The following is a 19,894-nucleotide window of genomic DNA, read 5'->3' on the forward strand; positions in this document are numbered from 1 at the left end:
CAGGCAGGCAGACAGCACTCTTTAGAGTAAATTCATTGACTTGAAATCCATATTTTAGAGTGCACAATTCAGTGCACTTGGAAGTATGGTCAGAGCCTTGTAACCATCACCGCTAAGTCCGGAACGTTCTGTCCCCTCCAGAAGCCTTTCCAAACTCAGTGGTTACTTCCCATTGCCCCTCCCTTCCAGGCCCTGGGAACCCATACCTTGCTCTCTTGATCGATTCTGGACACCTTGGGTCAGATGAATTAAAGGCACTTGTGTGCCCTTCTGTGCCTGGCTTCTTTCCCTTAGCAAAAAGTTTTTAGGGCTCTTGTGTGCCGTTGAGTGAGCCGAGGAGTTTGTTCCTTTTTGTGGCTCTAGTGGTCAGTCGGTGGACACTTGAGTGGTTTCTGCCTTTGGCTGTTGCAAGCCCCGGGCTGCCACAGGCAGTGAGTGGCCAAGCCGCTGGAGGAACCGCCTGTCTGTTTTCCAAATCTCCTGCATCAGTTTACGTTCCGAGGGTCCTGGTTTCTCTGCATCTTCATGAGCACTTGCTGTATTCCACTTTGTATTGCTTTGTTTTAAATAACTGTCCCAATGGAGAGCCACCCTAACAGCCCTTAACGGGTTCGTGATGCCTGCCTTCACTCTCAGGGGACTAATGGCGGTGAACCATGCCGTCGGTGTTTATGCCATGGGCTACTGATGGGAACAGAGTGTTTTCATTCATGAGGGTCCGTTTCTGGCACCATGACCCCTCTCACTCACCTCATGTACTTAGAATCTTCGAGATCCTCAGGGCTCAGAGGAACATTTTTAAGACAGAAGCAGTGAACTCTAGAGAGGTCGTGCATTCTGCTTCAGGCCCCACTGCTGGCCAGTGGCAAAGCTGGGAGGAAAACCAGCTGTCTCTAGACCACCGCCCTGGCTGGCTTCTACCACCGCACGCCCATCACTGGACGGCTAGGAATTGTTCAAGCCCCCACCCTTTCTACCACAGGAGGTACCAGCTGCAGCGCATCGTGAATGTGGAGAAGCGACAGGACCAGCTCCGGGGGGGCCGCTACCTCCTGGAGCTGGAACTGCTGGAACAAGGCGGGCGCCTGGTGCGGCTCTCAGAGTATGTGTCTGCACGAGGCTGGCAGGGCGTCGACCCAGTCGGTGGGGAGGAAGCCGAGGCCCGGAACCTGCAGGGCCTGATCTGGAGCCCACACAACCGTCAGGGACGGGTCCTGAACGTCCGTGCCCCGGAGCCCAAGCTGTGCTGGCCCCAGGGTTTCTCCTGGAATCACCGTGCGGTGGTCCACTTCATCGTGCCTGGTAAGCCTCAGGCTGAGCCTGGGCCCCATCAGCAGGACAGGGACAGTAATAAAAAGTCATTAGCCTGGGGCCAGCGCTGTGGCATAGCGGATAAAGCCACCGCCTGCAGTGCCGGCATCCCATATGAGCGCCGGTTCAAGTCCCGGCTGCTCCGCTTCCGATCCAGCTGCCTATTCACGTGCTTGGGAAAGCAGCAGCAGATTTTTGTGCTGGGGTCGAAGCTGTTCTGAGAAGTAAGGCAGGGCTGGTGTTGATGGAGTGAGTTGTGAAGCAGCGGTTGAGATACTGCTTGGAACACCCACATCTCGTGTCAGGGTGCCTGTGTTCAAGTCCTGGCTCTGCTTCCAACCCCAGCTTCCTGCTGGTGCATGCCCTGAGAGGCAGCTGGTGATGTCCCCAGGGTTTGGGCCCCTTTGCCACCCATGTGGGAGATTCGGAGTGAGTTCCAGGCTCCTGGCTTTGGCCTAGCCCAGCCTCGGCTGTTGCAGGCAGGAGTTGCAAAGGTGGGGTAGGGCCAGAAGTTAAGGATGACGATGAGCTGGACAGTTGGCAGCGTGTGATGGAGCATGGGGGGGCTCCCAGGAGAACTGCTGCGGCCCTGCCTTGGAGGGTTTGCGAGGAGCAGGGTGGAGAGGCCCCTCCATCCCGTGAGCTCTGCCTGCATGGCTCACAGCCCAGAGCTCCTCCTCCCATAAGCAGAAGCCAGAGGGGCCTTCGAACGCTCACCTTCGCCTTCCCTGTCTCTTTCTGCCTGTCTGGCCCCCGGGGTAGTGAAGAACCAGGCACGCTGGGTGCAGCAGTTCATTAAAGACATGGAGACACTGCTGCAGACCACCGGCGACCCACACTTCAACGTCGTCATCACTGACTACAGCAGTGAGGACATGGATGTCGAGATGGCCCTGCAGAGGTCCAAACTGCGCAGGTGAGGGGCCCCCGCCCCCGGAGAAGCCCCCTGCCCGTAATCCTGTCCCAGGAGCCGTCCTGGTGGCACGCCTGCCAGCTTCCTGCAGGTGTTGCCTCAGCTCAGTTCTAACTCTGCCCCTCTCTTCTCGTCCTGCAGCTACCAGTACATGAAGCTAACTGGAAACTTTGAGCGCTCAGCTGGACTTCAGGCTGGCATTGACCTGGTGAAGGTAGACGGCCTGCAAGGGGCTTGGGAGATGGGATGTCAGACTGTTTCAAGGGTGGGCGGTTGGCGCAGCAGTTGAGGCAGCGCTTGGTCGCCTGCATCCTGTATTAGAGGGCCTGGGTCTCGATGCTGCCTCTGCTCTCAGTTCCAGACTCCTGCTCATGCAACCCTGGGAGGCGGCAGGTGAAGGCTGCAGTGGTTCTGTTCCTGCCCCCTGATGTGGGAGGCCCAGACTGAGTTCCAGGCTCCCAGTTTCAGGCTGACACAGCCCCGTCTGTTGCAGACATTTGGAGAGTGAAGCAATGCATGGGAGATCTCTGTGTCTCTTTCAGTCTCTCTGCTTTTCAAATAAATTCAAACAAACAAACAAACAAGACTGAGTAAGAGGTAGGGAGACATTTGGGAGGTATACGTTAGCCAGCACCTGAGGGGGAATGAGAATGAGGGCACAGGAGGGTCCTCTTTGCACAGCTGGTGCAGGCCTGCACGGGGGGACAAAGCATGTGACAGCTGACTCTCAACCAGTGTCCTCAGGGTCCACAGAGTGGGAAGAGGAGTTGGAACTCACTCTGGTGGTGCGAACCATGCTCGGATGCCCAGGCTGTGCCGATATGCACAGGGGTGAGATTTTTGTTGTTGTTGTTTTTAAAGATTTATTTGAGTTACAGAGACAGAGGGAGAGACAGAGAGACACCTTCCATCCACTGGTTCACTCTTCAGGTGGCCACAGTGTCTGGGGCCTGGCCAATCCAAAGCCTGAGGCCTGGAGGTCCATCCAGGTGTCCCACGTAGGTGCAGGGGCCCAAGCACTTGGGCCTTCTGCTGCTGCTTTACCAGGCACATTAGCAGGGAGCTGGATCAGAAGTGGAGCAGCTGGGACTTGAATCGGCATCCATATGGCGTGGCCAGTGGCCATATAGCTGGCCACGCCACCATGCTGGGCCCCGGGGGTGAGTTTTGTGGAAGCGCTGTCAGCCATTCCGGTCGGGAGAGCCTTTGGATTCTGCTAGGAGGAGGCCTGGCCTCCCCGCCCAGGTCAGAGGGTCTGCTTACCCTGCCCGCATCTGTCCCCAGGACCCTCACAGCATTGTCTTCCTCTGTGACCTCCACATCCACTTCCCAGCTGGAGTCATCGATGCCGTCCGGAAGCACTGCGTGGAGGGCAAGATGGCCTTTGCTCCCATGGTGATGAGGCTGCACTGCGGCGCCACGCCCCAGTGGCCTGAGGGTGAGCCCCCCCTGCATGGGGGGTGGGGGAGTGGGGACCACCTCGCTGGACTCAGTCACAGCCATGAAGGAAGTCCACATCCTCCTCCCCTGTCCTGCTGTGGTCTCTCTCCTGGGCCACCACAGAGATGTGCTCCCAGGGCTGCCCCCACAGCCACCGCAGCAGGTGCATCCGTGGACATTCCTGCCCCATATTTCCCTCCATTCATTCATCAAACATCTAGTAAGCACCTGCCGTGTGCCCATGAGGGTCCGGAGGTGGGACCTACCTTCTCTGGCTGCTGCCGTCCCGTGGATTCACAGAGCTGCTGCCCGCCTGTGGCCGCTGCCTGCTGGGACTGCTGCACCCTGCACTTAGTCAGGGGGCTTCTCCCAAACAGGCGAGGGGTATGCTCTGCGAAGACAGTGGTCAGCCCCAGCCACCCCCAGCCCTTGCCTTTGGGAAGAGACCCCGGAAGTCTCATCTGGGGCTTCCTGTCTGTTCGCAGGCTACTGGGAAGTGAACGGATTTGGACTGCTTGGCATCTACAAGTCCGACCTGGACAAGATCGGGGGCATGAACACCAAGGAGTTCCGGGACCGCTGGGGCGGGGAAGACTGGGAGCTGCTGGACAGGTGACTGGGAAAAGGGTGCACTGGGAAGGAGCCTGGGCCGCGTCGGCCTCACTGGCACCCTTGGGTGCAGGTTCTCAAGATGCAGGGAGAGAGCAGTGGGCTCCACGGAAACTCGGCCATGATGTAGCCTCACTCAGCCTGGCAGAGGGGAGTGATGCCCCCTCCCTCTGTCACAGACCCAGAGTGGATATCCCCGTGCTGGGTATACTGTCAGGGGAAAAGCACCCGCTGCTGAGTTGCATGAACATAAACTGCAATGTGCTGAGCACCAGGCAAGGTGCTGTGAGTGCATGCACTTGGCCATGACCCCCTCTGAGCCCAGCTGCCTGGGGGGGCCTGCACTTGTGGGAATGGGTAAGGGAGACACAGGTAGAGGATCAACACAAGCTGCAAGGCTCCAGTCAAAGATGACAAGACAGTGCTGGCGCTGTGGTGCAGCTGGTTACTGCCTGGGATGCCAGCAGCCCATACAAAGGCCGGTTCGAGTCCCGGCTGTTCCACTTCCAATCCAGCTCCCTACTAATGCTCCTGGAAGTGCAATGGAGGATGGCCTGAGTACTTGGGCCCCTGTACCCATGTGAGAGACCCGGATGGAGTTCCAGGCTCCTGGCTTTGGCCTGGCCAGACCTGGCTGTTGTTCATTCACTTTTGAGGAGTGAACCATCAGATGGAAGATACCTCTCTCTCCCCCCACTGCACCCCCTCACACTGCCTTTCAAATAAATAAGTAACTCTTTAAAAATGTGGCAATGAGATATCCAGGAGGCTCTGGGTCCCTGGAAGCCAAGAGGGAGAAGGTTTGGGGAGGAAGAAGCGATTTAGTCAGAGGGCCTCAGAGAAGTGCGGATGGGCAGGTGGTAAGGACAGGGTGTTGTAGCTGGGCACCAGAACGTGGGTGCTGTGTTTGTGTCAGATTGCTCTTGTAACAAGTTTGCTGCCAAGAAAAGGGAAAGAGAATGGTACCTTGAGTTTTTTTTTTTTTTTTTTTTTTTTTTAAGGTTTATGTATGACAAGTTACAGAGAGAGGGAGAGACAGAGACAGAGAAAGTTTTTGCATGCGTTGATTCACACCCTGAATAGCTGTAATTACCAGGGCGGAGCCGGGCCCAAGCCAGGAGCTAAGAGTTTCTTCCATTCCTCCCCAAGAACTTGGGTCACTCTTCTCTGCTTTCCCAGGCATATTAGCAGGGAGCTGGATCAGAATTGGAGCAGCTGGGGCTCGAACTGGTAATGCATACGGGATGCTGGCACTGCAGGCAGTGGATTTAATGGCAGCCCTGATACCTTAAGTTTGAGCTTAAGGGGAGGAAGCAAAGGAGAAAAGGAAAAGAAAAGGACCAAGAGGCAGGTATTTGCCCACTTGGATCACCTTCATCGCCTCCTTAGAGTACGTAGACTTGAGTCCCGGCTCCGCTCCCCATTTTGACTTCCCGCTAATGCACACCCTGGGAGGCAGCAGTGATGGTTTAAGCAAAGTGGTTGAGTCTTTCCTGCCCATGTGGGAGACCTGAATGGAGTTCCTGGCTCCTGGCTTTGGCCTGCCCATTCCCAGCTGTTATTTGGGGAGTGGACCAGTAGATGAAGGATCTCTGTGTGTCTCCATCTCTATCTTTTTGCCTTTTAAATAAATAAAAATTGTCTAGAGGAGGTAGACTGGGCAAGGTTAGGAATACCTGGGGACCTTTCAGGAAGACAAACACTGCTTGCTGAGACACAGGTAGAATGTGGTCCACAGTCACAGGGCACCTGCTGTGCAGGTGTCTCCATCCCACAGTCACGGGGCACCTGGTGTGCAGGTGACTCCATCCCACAGTCATGGGGCACCTGGTGTGCAGGTGACTCCATCCCACAGTCACGGGGCACCTGGTGTGCAGGTGACTCCATCCCACAGTCATGAGCACCTGGTGTACAGGTGACTCTATCCCGCAGTCACGGGGCACCTGGTGTGCAGGTGACTCCATCCCGCAGTCATGGGCACCTGGTGTACAGGTGACTCTTTCCCGCAGTCATGGGCACCTGGTGTGCAGGTGACTCTATCCCGCAGTCATGGGGCACCTGGTGCGCAGGTGAGTCCATCCCACACAGTCACAGGATACTTGGTATACAGGTGACTTCATCCCACAGTCACCTCATGTGCAGGTGACTCCATCCCACAGTCACCTCGTGTGCAGGTGACTCCATCCCGCAGTCACGGGCACCTGGTGTACAGGTGACTCCATCCCACAGTCACGGGGCACCTGGTGTGCAGGTGACTCCATCCCGCAGTCACGGGCACCTGGTGTACAGGTGACTCCATCCCACAGTCACGGGGCACCTGGTGTGCAGGTGACTCCATCCCGCAGTCACGGGCACCTGGTGTGCAGGTGAGTCCATCCCACAGTCACGGGGCACCTGGTGTGCAGGTGACTCCATCCCGCAGTCATGGGACACCTGGTGCACAGGTGAGTCCATCCCACAGTCACGGGACACCTGGTGTGCAGGTGACTCCATCCCACAGTCACGGGACACCTGGTGTGCAGGTGACTCCATCCCGCAGTCACAGGACACCTGGTACACAGGTGACTCCATCCCACACAGTCACAGGATACTTGGTATACAGGTGACTCCATCCCGCAATCACAGGACACCTGGTGTACAGGTGACTGCATCCCGCAGTCACGGGTCCCCTGGTGTACAGCTGACTCCATCCCGCAGTCACGGGACATCTTGTGTGCTGGTGACTCCATCCCGCAGTCACGGGATACTTGGTGTACAGGTAATTCCATCCCATAGTCACGGGACACCTGGCATGCAGGTGACTCATCCATGTCACCAGACCTCGATGAGTAGGAGTTTGTCTCCAGTTTTCAGAGGAGAAAACTGAGTCTTAAAGAAAAGTTCATAACTTGCCTCAAATGCCAGTCTCCAGCGTGTCAGAGGCTGAAAAACCATGCCTGTTTATAATTTTCACCTGGAGGGAAGAAAAGAGATGATGCAGCAAAGAGCCCCTAAGGTGAACTGGGGGGAGTTGAGGGAGTGCAGGTGACATGGCTTGGATCCCAGGATCCCATAAATCCAGGTCCCTGTGGATCCCAAGGCAGCTGGGACCATGGTGGGGAAGCCTGGCCAGTGGCTGCTTCCACACTGGATCCGTGCAGACTTCCAGTCCATTTTTTTTTCCTTTTTTTTTTTTTAAAGATATATTTATTTATTAGAAAGTCAGAGTTACACAGAGTGAGGAGAGGCAGAGAGAGAGAGAGAGAGGACTTCCATCCAATGGTTCACTCCCCACTTGGCTGCAATGGCTGGAGCTGTGCCAATCCGATGCCAGGAGCCAGGATCTTCCTCCGGGGCTTTCCCATATGGGTGCAGGGGCCCAAGGACTTGGGCCACCTTCTACTGCTTTCCCAGGCCATGGCAGAGAACTGGATCGAAAGTGGAGCATCCGGGACTTGAACTGGCGCCCATACAGGATGCCGGCACTGCAGGCGGAGGCCTTACCCATTACACCATCCAGTCCATTTCTTAACCCTCCTGCACTCTCTGGGGGCCCAAGGGAAAAGAAACTGCTTCCACTGGCAGCTGCCTGCAGCTCTTCCAGGAGCACAGGTCTTTCCTGGGAGGGGCTGTTGGCAGCTGTGCACGTGGAAAAGGGCGGGGAGGGCCTGGGGCAGGTCGCCACCAGTGTCCCCTGAGGGTAAGCTTAGTCTTGGTGTCTGTCAGGAGCTGTGCCGAACACTCGCCCCCATCACCTGCGGTATCCACCACGTTTTATACCAGGAGCTTCAGAATGTTCGTAGAAAAAGTGAATTAAGAGAGAAGTTTATTAAATGCCAAAGAATTCTGAAATCCATGCACAGCTTTTTCATAGCTCAGTTTTCCATGGACTGCGTTGTAAAGTTTATTTATTTATTTACTTGAGAGACAGAAAGACAGATCCCTCGTCTGCTGGTTCACTCCCCAGATGCCCACAGTGGCCAAGGCTTGGCCAAGGCTGGACCAAGGCTGAACCAAGAGCTTAGAAGCCAATCCATTCTCCCACATGGGTGGCAGGCACTCGATCACTTGAGCCGTAGCCTGCTGGCTCCTGGAGTCTGCATTAGTACGAGGCCACAATCGGGAGCCAGAGGCACTCTGATGTGGGATACAGGCAGTTCAACTTCTAGGCCAGACACCTGCCTTTCTATGAACATTTTTTAATTAATTTATTTGAAGGGTAGAGTTAGAGAGACGGAGAGAGGGAGAGATCTTTCATCTGCTGGTTCACTCCCCACATGGCTGCAACTGCCAGGGCTGGGCCAGGCTGTAGCCAAGAACTGGGTCTCCCGTGTGGGTGCAGGCCCCCAGCACTTGGACCATCTTCCGCTGCTTTCCCAGGCACATGAGCAGGCAGCTGGATCGCAAGTAGAGCAGCCGGGACTCGAACCACTGCTCATGTGGGATGCAGGCTCTGCAGGCAGCGGCTTCACCTGCTGCGCCACGACACTGGCCCCTCCATGAAACTTTTTGAAGACCCCTTTTATGCATGGGTATATTTTTTTTGCACTAAACGGACTTCTATTTTTATTTTAAAGGTTTATTTTATTTATTTGAAAGAGAATTACAGAGAGATAGAGACAGAGAAAGAGAGGTCTTCCATCTGCTGGTTCACTCCCCAGATGGCTGCAATGGCTGGAGCTGCGCCGATCAGGAGCCAGGAGCTTCTTCTGGGTCTCCCATGTGGGTGCAGGGGCCCAAGCACCTGGGCCATCCTCCACTGCCCTCCCGGGCCACAGCAGAGAACTGGACTGGAAGAGGAGCAGCCGGAACTAGAACCGGTGCCCACATGGGATGCTGGCGCCCCAGGCCAGGGCTTTAACCCACTGCGCCACAGCACCGGCCCCCTAGACTTCTATTTTAATTGTTTCCCATGAGCTTTGTGAGGCTCCCTCGTGCTCCTGCACCTGTCGTAGTATCCTCTCTCTGGGGGGAAGCAGACAGGCTCTGACAGATGTCCCCACTCAGCTGTCACGGAGCTGGGACCCAAGCCTAGCTGTGTGGCCCCTTCCCACAGCAGCCTGCTTTCTCTGCCGCATGGGCAGTAACAGGGAGGGGGACAGGGACAGGGTCTGAGTGGGCACGAAGGGCTCCTCCCCCGCGCCTCTTGGGCCGCTCCCGGCTCATCCCGCTCCTCCTTCCTTCAGGATCCTCCAAGCTGGCCTGGAAGTGGAGCGACTTTCCCTCAGGAATTTCTTCCACCACTTCCACTCCAAGCGGGGCATGTGGAACCGCCGGCAGATGAAGATGCCGTGAGGCCGGGTGTGGCCCACGGACCCAACACTTCCTGCCCCTGGCCTTGAGGTTGCTCCCCAGGGCCCCTGCTGGCCACCGCAGGAGGGTGCACAAGGCGGGCAGAAGCCATGGCTGGACCCTCAGAGGCCTCCCAGGGCCAGGCGCTGAGGCTCCTGTCCCCGCCCCTGGGGCTGCAGAAGGGAGGACTTTGGAGAGAGGCCAGAGGGGCGCTTGCTCTGTACCAGAGTTCCTGAGAAGGCCAGGATGCTCAGGCCAGGAAGGAGACACCTGCCCAAGCCCCCCCACCCCCCACCCCACCAGCTGCTCCTCGAGGTGCAGCCTCACGTGCAGCGGGGCCCCTCCTATGGAGTGCTGACTGGGACCTGGAAGCTTCTACTGGACATATTTTATGTGGGGGGAGGGCTGTATTTTTGTTTTTCACCAGAGAACCAAACTGCTGTGTAGAGCCAGCCTTGACCGTGAGAGGGGCTGGAGTGGGTGTGCCCCCCCACCCCACCCCGCACACGTGTGTCCCTCTCTGGGGCTGGCTGTGTGGGAGACAGTCCTCAGCTCTTGCCCAGGCTCGTGCCTTCCAGAGACGCACAGCTCTCCCAGGAGCCACCAGGCAGCTGCCCCTTCCCCTCTGAGCGGCTTGGGGGCAGGGCTCTGCCCTTCCCCCACTGGGGCAAGGTGAACAGGAGGGGAATGAGGGCATTGGTGAAATCTGTGGGCTCCCCTTGGGTGAGAGGGTGAGAAGGGAAGAGGAAACTCAGTCTTCCCAACCCTGCACCTCCTGCCTTGGGTAAGAGGGAGCGGGCGAGAGGTCTGGGACGCTGAGGAGGAGAATGGGACGGGGCAGTTTCCGGGGAGATGGCCTTGGCTTTCTCCGTCCCGGGGAACCGGATGATCACGCACATGTGTCGCCCCAGTGGTCCCCGGCTGCTCCAGTGGCTGGGGTCGCTGCCGCCGCCGCCGCTGCTGCTACTGCTGCTGCCGCTCCGACGGGTGCACCAGGGGTGCATCAGACGTGGGCCCTTGCACACCAGTCTCTTAGAGGGAGGTGGGCCCGGGGCTGCAGGCTGTGGAGAAGGCTGATGATGGGAGGTGAAGCCACATAACCCAGCGCAGGCTCCCCGTGGGACAGTGTTGTGGCTGCTGGTCCACCTGGTGGGCCTTGCGTTCACCGAGAGCGAGAGCGTGGGCTCGGTGTAGTGGAGGGAGGACTCCCACAGACCCTGCTTCCCTGGATGGAGCCAGGAAGGATGAAGGCTTTTCCAAGAACTGGCCGTGCCCACCCCCTGTCCTGCTGCCCGCTCAGGCCTCCAGCCCTCTGGGCTCACAGGGAACTGACCGCGGCTGCACAAGTCTTGCTGCCGTGTCAGGTTTCTTCCTGGGCCTCCCGCTTTCTAGAACGTTGCCTTGGAAGGCCTGGAGCGGCCCCGCCCCCCGCCTCATGCCTAACTCAGGAGCCAGGAGCCAGCCCCAGCCACCCGGCCCCGCCCTCACGGCCAGTCCCCAGGCCAGTGCCTTGCGTTTGCAGTGTCTTACCTCCACACCGTCTGCCTTAAGGGGGAGGGCCTGCTGTGGCCCTTACCTGGAGGGAAATGTCTTGGGGGTTGGGGGGAGGGAGTGGGATGGTGGGGGCGAGCATTAAATACAGCATCTTCTTAGGAAAAAGCCGGTTCTTGTGTTTTCCTGTTGCCCATCCGCCGTGGGAGAGGGGTGACTGCGGAGCGAGCCTGTCTCTGTCCCTGTCTGATGGAGGTGCCGGAGCCCCTCCCACACCCCCTGCACCCTCACCTCTGCTCTGGTGTGTGAGGTCGGAGCTGGGGTTTGCTCAGGATGGGGGTGGAGGGGCCCAGGCACCCTCTCTCCCGCAGGGTCCTGGAGGTTGGTGGTTCCCGTTGTAAGGGGGAGTGGGCAGGCTGGGTGACGGAGGGAGGCGGGGCTGGTTGGAGAGCAGCAAGGAGGGCGAGGGGTTGCTTGTTCTAAGGCAGCAGCAGTCTCAGGTACCGTCCTCCACTGGGGCTCCCTGTGGGTGCTGCAGGGGGCAGCTCTGCCTTCCTGGTTGTACTTGGCCTAGGCAAAACCCAGGTGCTTTGTGCTCCCTAAACATACATGTAAGAGCCTGCTCGTGTGCGAGCTAGGTGTACAGTAGGTTCTTGAACAGGACAAAGATGGGCTCCAGGGTGGGCATTTGGCCTGGTGGTTAAGATACCAGTTAGGTTGCCGGTGCCGTGGCTCACTGGGCTAATCCTCCGCCTGCAGCGCCGGCACACCAGGTTCTAGTCCCGGTCGGGGCGCCGGATTCTGTCCCGGTTGCCCCTCTTCCAGGCCAGCTCTCTGCTGTGGCCCGGGAGTGCAGTGGAGGATGGCCCAAGTGCTTGGGCCCTGCACCCCATAGGAGACCAGGATAAGTACCTGGCTCCTGCCATTGGATCAGCGCAGTGTGCCGGCCGCAGCGCACCGGCCGCGGCGGCCATTGGAGGGTGAACCAACGGCAAAGGAAGACCTTTCTCTCTGTCTCTCTCTCTCTCTCACTGTCCACTCTGCCTGTCCAAAAAAAAAAAAAATACCAGTTAGGACACTCATGTGCCACATCAGAGTACCTGGGTTCGAGTCCCAGCTCCAGCTTCCTGCTAACCTGGACCCTAGAAGACAGCCAGCGATGGCTCACATACTTGGGTTCTTGCCCCCAAGAACCTGGATTGAGTTCCCGGCTCCTGGCATTGGCATTTGGGAGTGAACCAGTGGATGGAAGTGTTCTTGCTCACTCTCCTCTGCCTTCTCTAGCTATCCAAAAAAAAAAAAAAAAAAAAAAAAGATTGACTTAGAGTGGATTTGCAGAAACTTTTATAGATAGAAATCATTCCATTTTACAGAAAGGGAAACTGAGGCCTGGGGCAGCGGAAAGCAACGGGGCGAAGTCAGAAGCGTAGTCCCTAGGCTGGGTGGAGCCGGGCTGTGCAGACGCGCCTCACATGCTGGAGGTGCCACCCACGACGGGAAAGGCCGGCAGTACCCAGGGCTGAGCTCGGAACTCCAGCCCAGTGAGGCAGTACGTCTTAATTCCGGCTCGTGTGGTTGGGAGCGAGGACAGCTACACTGCCACGAAGGGAGCTCTCCCAGGGGCAGTGGAGAGCGCCCACCCCCCTGGCAGCAGGGAGAGGAAGGAAGCGGAACAGCTGCAGACCCAGTACCTGCGGAGGAGGCAGAGACGGCGTGAAGGCGGGGGCGGCCGCAAGTCGGACTTGCACATGCGCACACTGTGCTGCCAGCTGTTCAGATGCAGGTGTTGAGACTGCCTTTCTGGGAGGCCCCCAGCGGCTTTGCTGCTGTTGCTGGCTCTTGGCCCATTATCTGAGCAGCAGGGATTTCTCCATAGCGCGAGGAGAAATCCGGCATCTCCGGCCTTTGCTCCCCCACCACCCGCCCCCGCGGGGGGCCCGCAGCCTGAGCAGGGCCTCACAGAGCCCCAGCCCCAGGTCTTACAGATACCCTGGCCCCCAGCGCTATAGGCTTCGGCCTTTTGCCTTGCAGGGCTATGTCTCCCAACCCAACCTCCAGAGCTGAGAGAAGGGCCGGCCGCCTGGGGGCGCCCCTGACCCCGGCTACCTTTCGGCCTTCTCCCTCACCCAGGTCCCTGCTGTGTTCACAGAGGGTTCCTTGAGGCCCTGACAGCCAGGAACCCCGTCTGATGCGCTCCGAAGGCTGTGATGAAGACGTTGATGACGACGGTGAGGAAGATGAAGGTGGTGGCCACGTTGTTGAGCTGGTTTAGCCGCCCCTGCTTCTCTACCTCATTCAGGTTCAGCCGTGCTGTGGGGGAGCCAGGAGTGGGAGGAGGACAGTGTCAGAGCAGAGGCGGTGGCCTGGAGCTGCCCCACCGCATCCCCTGGAGTGTAGAGGAAGCCTGGCGTCCCAGAAACCACGTGGTCTGTGGATCAGGGAGGTGGCAATGCTCACTGGGCGGGGGTGCCCATGGCCCTCACTGACAGGTGCTCGGGGCTTCGTAGAATCGGGATTCAGTGGAGATAGGAGCTTCCCAAAAGGCTGTCGAGACCTGTGCTGCACATTAGTGGGACAGGCTCTCAGCCAGTCCTGGGGGTCTGCCCCGGGATTCCTACAGACAGGACAGGGTGCCTGCCCTCACTCCCCAAAGTTCTCATTTGGACATTTGCAGGCACAGGGGCTGACGCCAGGCTAGGGTATGGCTGAGCAGCCGCGTGCACAGGGGCACGGGTTGACAGGGAAGCACCTGCCACAGTACGCCTCCTCACCCATGAGCACCAGGAGGATCCCGATGACCAGCTGCAGGAGCAGGGACGCGCTGATGAGGCTGACCAGGGTGGTGTAGTAATGGGAGGACGGCCCCTGCTCGAGCACCGCCTTCAGCCGCAGGGCGTTGGACATGAAGAGGGCCACGTCCAGCATGCTCTCTGCCACACTCTTCTTGGTGGTGTAATGGTTCAGGTTGATGGGCTGGTTCCTTCTTGGGCTGGAGTGCCCGGGCTGTAAGGGAGAAAGCAGGCTCCCTGAGGAGGCTCCAGAGGAACGCACTTAAGAGACTGGAGACAGGAGAGAGGCTTTATAGCGAGGCTGAAGGTGATCAGGAGCTGAGAATGATGGTGAGAAAAAATTGCAAGGCGGGGGGGGGGGGGGCTGGCGCTGTGGCACAGGAGGTTAATCCTCTGCCTGTGGTGCCGGCATCCCATGTGGGCGCCGGTTCTAGTGCCAGCTGCTCCTCTTCTGTTCCAGCATCTCTGCTATGGCCTGAGAAAGCAGTAGAAGATGGCCCGAGTCCTTGGGCCCCTGCGCCCACGTGGGAGACCTGGGTGAAGCTCCTGGCTCCTGGCTTTGCATTGGCCCAGCTCTGGCTGTCGCCCCCATTTGGGGAGTGAACAGAGGGTGGAAGACCTCTCTCTCTGTCTCTCCCTCTCACTGTCTGTAACTCTACCTGTCAAATATAAAATAAAAATATTTTAGGCCGGCGCCACAGCTCACTAGGCCAATCCTCCGCCTGTGGTGCTGGCACCCCGGGTTCTAGTCCCGGTTAGGGCACTGGATTCTGTCCTGGTTGCTCCTCTTCCAGGCTAGCTCTCTGCTGTGGCCCGGGAAGGCAGTGGAGGATGGCCCAAGTGCTTGGGCCCTGCACCCACATGGCAGACCAGGAGGAAGCACCTGGCTCCTGGCTTCGGATCGGCACAGCGCACCAGCCACAACGCGCCGGCCGTAGCGGCCACTTGGGGGGTGAACCAACGGAAGGAAGACCTTTCTCTCTGTCTGTCTCTCTCACTGTCTAACTCTGCCTATCAATAAATAAATAAATAAATAAAAATTTTTTAAAATAAAAGAATGGAAGGAGGATTTTGGAAGATGTTTTAGCCTGATGGTAGGGAGGCTGAGCCAAAAGATCACAATAGGATAGATATCTGTTGAGTGGATGGTTAAATGGATGATGGATTGGTGGATGGGGAATGGAGGGATGGATAGATGGATGCAGGGATGGATAGATGGGTGGATGGAGGGATGGATGGATGGACAGGCAGACAGGTGATGGATGGTTGGACAGACAGGAAGATGGATGGATGGATGGATGGATGGACTAGTGCATAAATGGATGGGGTGGGAGGATGGGTTGGTAGATGGGCAGATATCAGAGGGTCTGGATACTTCATGTACTCAGTGTGACCCCAGCATGCCACTTCACTTGGATAATTACACAGAGGCCAGCCGAGAGTGGAGAGAAGCCTATCTGGATAGCACCTTTGAACTCCAAGGATCCTTAAGATGTCTTGAAATGCAGTTGTTGCCAAAATTTCTTGGTAATATAATCCCAGCATTAAAAACCATCTTTGGTAATGCATTCATACTACTTGAGGGTACTTCAAAAGGATTGTGGGAAAATATAATTAAAATACAAGTTTATTTTGGGGTAAAAATTTTGGAAATCTATTGTGGCGGAATGAGAAGGTGAGAAGGTCATGCCAAGATGGCCGCTAACAACAGAAACTGCGTGGCAACAGGCCATGATTGGATGGTTTCGGAAACTGCCTGGCAACAGAACCTGACTGGCAACAGGCTGTGATTGGATGGCTTTGGAAACTGCCTGGCAACAGGCTGTGACTGGTTAGGGCATAGACCACCCCTTGACCAGATTGGCTGCCTTGGCTATATAAGCAGCTGCAGCAACTGAAATAAACGAGTCTGCGGGCTGCTGGCCTCAAGCCTGCTTTCACCAGACTCCCGGGGTCTGTGTGGTGACTCCACGCCTCTTGCCCCCACCACGCTCTTCCTCTCAGGAACAAATCCACAGTAACATCCTATGAGGAGTTTTTTTTACAAAAATTGATTTTCCATGAACTTTTTGAAGACCTTTCATCTGTACATCCTTTCATTACACATCAGGGAAGTAAAGCCTCCACCTGTGCCCATCCCATAGGGGCACTGGTTCAAGTCCTGGCTGCTCCACTTCCGATCCAGCTCCCTGCTGATGTACTTGGGAAAGCACAGGTGCTTGGGCTTCTGCACCCATGTGGGAGACCTAGAAGAAGCCCTGGCTCCTGGCTTCGGCCTGGCCCAGCCCCAGCCGTAGTGGCCATTTGGGGAGTGAACCAGCAGATGGAAGATCTGTCTCTCTCTGTTTTCTCCTCTCTCTGTGTAACTCTGACTTTCAAATAAATAAATAAATATTTTAAAAAATCATGAACATATTTCACTGGACTAATACATATCATAAAATATACAAAAGAAACTTTGAGATTACATAAAAATTAACATATATACAAGTTTAATTTTCTTATCATATCGCAAAAGCCAATCTTGCGGACCCCTCATTGGAGACCTCTGCTGGGCCAACAGCAGGGGTGTCTGCCCCTGGCCCTTCGAAGCTCAGCCTGAAGTCTCCACCGACCTCAGCAGCATTCCCAGGCTCCAGGGTCAAGCCTGAGCTGCGTGTGGGGCGCAGACTCAGCCTGGGCATCCCTCGGCCCAACGCAGGGCAGGTCCCTGCACGTGACCTGGTCATTATCAGCATTTCATGGGAACCCCCTTTCTGGGCAGGGTAGGACTCATTGAGCCTGGGGGTACGTGGGACCAGGAGACTGCAGGGAACCCCTTGTGTGACAGGCTGTGCATCCATGTCCCTTGGTGCCTGTGCTGTGTCACCTGCCCATTCTGCCCCTCCCCCAGGTCGCTGGTTGGCACTGACCCGTCTGGTGGGTGGTCACTCACACCAGGCTCTGTCCAGATACAGCTGTGGCCCCAGCCTCCCTGCCCCTGATGCACCCCACAGCTATCAGCGTGTCCAGTGGTCACCAGCTTGGCACTGTCTCCCCCCGCCAGATGGGCTCTCAGTTCAAATCCGACAAACCCGTCTCGCCCGGAGGAGGCTCCTTCTCCAAGGAGCTGCATGTCAGTGGCCAGCAGATCCCGGGCCTCCAGGGCTTTGATCTGAGTGCTGAATGGCAGGGCCAGAGGCGGGTGGGGGCCTTGGGGCCTTGGCAGTCTTCCTAGGGGGGCTGAGAGTGGGTTCCGGCAGAGCTGGGTGGGGCTTGGAGCTACATTCTCACAGACGATGCAGGATTCACAGCGGCCTTCGGAGGCGGAGGCGCAGGCCTCCGCCTCTCCTCCCTGAATGTGGGGCCTGGTCTGGGCTCCAGTTTTGCTGGATGTCAATTCAGGGCTGCTTTGAGCTGAGCCCGCCCTTTCAGGGCCTGCATTGGGTGGGTGGCATAGGCTAGGCACTCGTCTCCTGGAGGTGTCACTTCTCCCAGTGTCCACATGGTGGCATGCGGGGCCCAGAGATGTGCCCTGGGCACTGGCTGCCAGCTGGAGTTTCTCCACCAGGAATCCACACCCAGGGCAGGATGGGATGCAGCCTGGACTGCCTGGAGGCCCCGGGCCGGGAGCTTGGTGCACAGGCCTGGAGCGGTCCACCTGGGATCCACCAAGCGCGTGTGCCTTACGAGAGGCTACGAGTCAGCCAACGCTGAAGTGAGGCCCAGTGCGGTGGGGTGAGGTGGTGGTTAGGAGGGAGCCCGCTTCAAGGCCCTGGCCAGAGTGCCTTGGAAAGGGTCACTGGGTAGTAGCTTCTGTAAAAGCAAGGACAGAGTTTTCTTAATCCTGCTGGGCCAGTTTAGGTGCAGCCCGCTCAGAGGCAGAGGGATGACTTAAATGGCCTAGTGCCCCTCCCTGATAGCCTGAGGACTGCATTAGATCAACCCTGAAATCCTGTAGGATGCCATCCTCCTTACCCACAGCCCCGAGACTGGGGGCAACGCAGTGGGGGTGGGCAAGGTAGCCTTTGCTCCCGCCTCAGAGGAGCTGGCCCTTTAAGGCCAGGCCCAGGCACGTCAGGCACAAAGGCCCGGGAATGTGGGCTGGGCCGCAGCAGCCGCAGTCTGAGTCATTCCGGGCCTGGGATCTGGGCTCTCCCTCTCCAGCTCTCCGGCCCTCCCTGGGCTGCCTGCGCGCCCACCTCTGACCCCGGCCCCTGCCAGCCCGCGGTCCCTCTCAGCACAGGGGTCGGGGGGCCGCAGTCTGGTCCCTACGGCTGTGAAGCAGAGGAAGAGCAGGTCTCTGGGGGAGCAGAAGCTCTGGGGCCGCTGAATGACACTTTGTTCCTCCCCTCCGGGAAGGAGCCACGCGGAGCTCTCCCCAGCCTGAGTCACTCTCAAAGGCCCTCTGTGTCCCGGTGGCTCCACTTGACCTTCGACCTTCACGCAAGACCCCCCAGGGACGCCCTGAGGAAAGGCACCCTTGCACCCCCTGCCAACCAGTGCTGCCTCGGGGGCTCTGAAGATGGCGCAGGGGTGGGGCGTGGGGGGCCGGCGGCCGTGGGTTTGATGCTGCGGCTGTGGACACCACAGGCCCACTCCAGCAGTTTCCCAGCTTCCCCCAGCGCCACCCCGTCCCTCCCTCTTTCTCACCCCTCCCCACCCCCACCCAGGCCCTCTTGCTGAGTGGCAGCTCCCACTCAGGGACAGCCTCTGTCCCTGGAAGTCCCCATGGCTCCATTGTTCCACCGGCGATCGTAGACCCCCTTAAACTTTGCTGGCCTATGTTTTTGTCTCTTTATGAAACTGAACTTGGGTCAGAGAGGAAGGAATGTTCCCCAACAGGAGGGCAAACTCATTTGCACACTGTGTTGACACTAACGGTCAGTGGGGACTGTCCGTCTTCCCTGGAAACACGGCACAGGGCTGTGCTCCCAGAAGGTCCTGGGGGCGGGGCAACCTCGGAGGCCTATTAACTGTCCACCACTCAGTGCACTTGGGACCCAGAGCCGTGGTGGGCGCGACAGTGAGGGGCTGAGTGGTGAGCACTGGTGGCAGCCTGGCCCCAGGTGCAAGACCCTGGCTCTGTTCCCAGCGGCAGGTGGTGAGCAGTGCCCCTCACTGGGCTCCTTTTATTACCTGTGAGATCCAGCAGGTACAGACAGAGGGATCTGGGAGTGGGGACCCCTGATCCCAGGCTGAAGGGAGGGGCTAGAGGCTGAGGGTGAGCCCTCCCAGAGGCGGAGCTCGGGAACTGTGGGGCCAGGCCTGGGGGCAGAGGCAGTGAGTCACTGGGGCAGGCAGCTCACCTGCACAGGTGACCCTCAGTGAGTCATCCCTGGGAGAGCCGCATGAGAGCCTTCCTGGTGTCTGCTCCAACTTGGGGCGGCAACCAAGGTAGGCCGGAGCGGCAGTGGCTGTGGCCCTTCCACTGGCTCAGGAGGGCCGAGCCCCCGGGACAGCCAGGCCTCACCAGAGCAAGAGATGGGGCCAGCTGATAGCCCAGAGGGAAAGGGCGGGAACCTGCCCGGGAGTGATTTCCTCCAATGAATGGATTTGGGTGACCCACTCTGCCAGTGGCTTTTAATTAGGTGTCCAAGGTCTTTACCCCTGTCAGAGACCAGCGGGGAGGGGGGCCTGGGCATGTCCCACTGTGCACGGGAGCAGGTTCTCAACGCACTGGAATGAAGTCGCTCCCGCTATGGAGTGCATGCCTTGTCATCTACGTCGTCCTCACAGGAGCTCTGAGAAGTAGGCAAGGGCAAGGTTATTGCCATTGAGGAACAGGAGGCACAGAGAGACTAAGTGACTGTCCAAGATCTCAGAGCACAGGCTGTGGCCCAATTCTGTAGGTGTCAGAGCCCGTTGTTTGAAAAAATTGTTTGAGAGAGAGAAATAGGAAGATGACAGATAGATGATAGACTGAAAATAGATACGGAGCTTCCATTAGCTGATTCACTCTCCAAACGCCCAAAACAGCTAGACCTGGGCCAGGGCCAAAGCCAGAGCTGGGAACTCAATCCACATCTCCCAGGTGGGTGGCAGGAGCTCAGTTTCTCAAGCCATCACCACTGCCTCCCAGGGCCTGCGT

The 19,894-nt window shown here is 57.8% G+C and overlaps 2 protein-coding genes across 9 annotated transcripts in view; one reads left to right on the forward strand and one right to left on the reverse strand.

Annotated features, from left to right (window-relative positions):
• B4GALNT3 (beta-1,4-N-acetyl-galactosaminyltransferase 3) overlaps positions 1-16,231 on the forward strand; it is a 115,458-nt gene extending 99,227 nt beyond the window's left edge. For 4 of the 6 annotated variants that reach the window (XM_008259851.4, XM_002712782.5, XM_008259853.4 and 1 more), the window contains 7 exons: positions 983-1,302; positions 2,074-2,227; positions 2,366-2,438; positions 3,509-3,662; positions 4,150-4,276; positions 9,439-13,263; positions 14,285-16,231. In XM_008259851.4, the coding sequence (XP_008258073.3) occupies positions 983-1,302; positions 2,074-2,227; positions 2,366-2,438; positions 3,509-3,662; positions 4,150-4,276; positions 9,439-9,547 (937 nt within the window). In that variant the 3' untranslated portion in view covers positions 9,548-13,263; positions 14,285-16,231. Of the gene's footprint in view, positions 1-982; positions 1,303-2,073; positions 2,228-2,365; positions 2,439-3,508; positions 3,663-4,149; positions 4,277-9,438; positions 13,286-14,284 lie in introns of those variants that run through there. The other 2 variants (XM_070049246.1, XM_051850758.2) reach the window with 2 other exon arrangements.
• NINJ2 (ninjurin 2) overlaps positions 12,363-19,894 on the reverse strand; it is a 99,891-nt gene continuing 92,359 nt past the window's right edge. The window contains exons 2-4 of one of the 3 annotated variants that reach the window (XM_070049262.1): positions 13,807-14,038; positions 13,142-13,345; positions 12,363-12,726 (exon numbers count right to left, since the gene is read on the reverse strand). In XM_070049262.1, coding sequence (XP_069905363.1) covers positions 13,179-13,345; positions 13,807-14,038 — 399 coding nt within the window. In that variant the 3' untranslated portion in view covers positions 12,363-12,726; positions 13,142-13,178. Of the gene's footprint in view, positions 13,346-13,806; positions 14,039-19,894 lie in introns of all 3 variants that reach the window. The other 2 variants (XM_051850761.2, XM_008259849.4) reach the window with 2 other exon arrangements.

Source organism: Oryctolagus cuniculus, chromosome 9, assembly GCF_964237555.1.
Source record: "Oryctolagus cuniculus chromosome 9, mOryCun1.1, whole genome shotgun sequence".
Lineage (NCBI taxonomy): Eukaryota > Metazoa > Chordata > Mammalia > Lagomorpha > Leporidae > Oryctolagus > Oryctolagus cuniculus.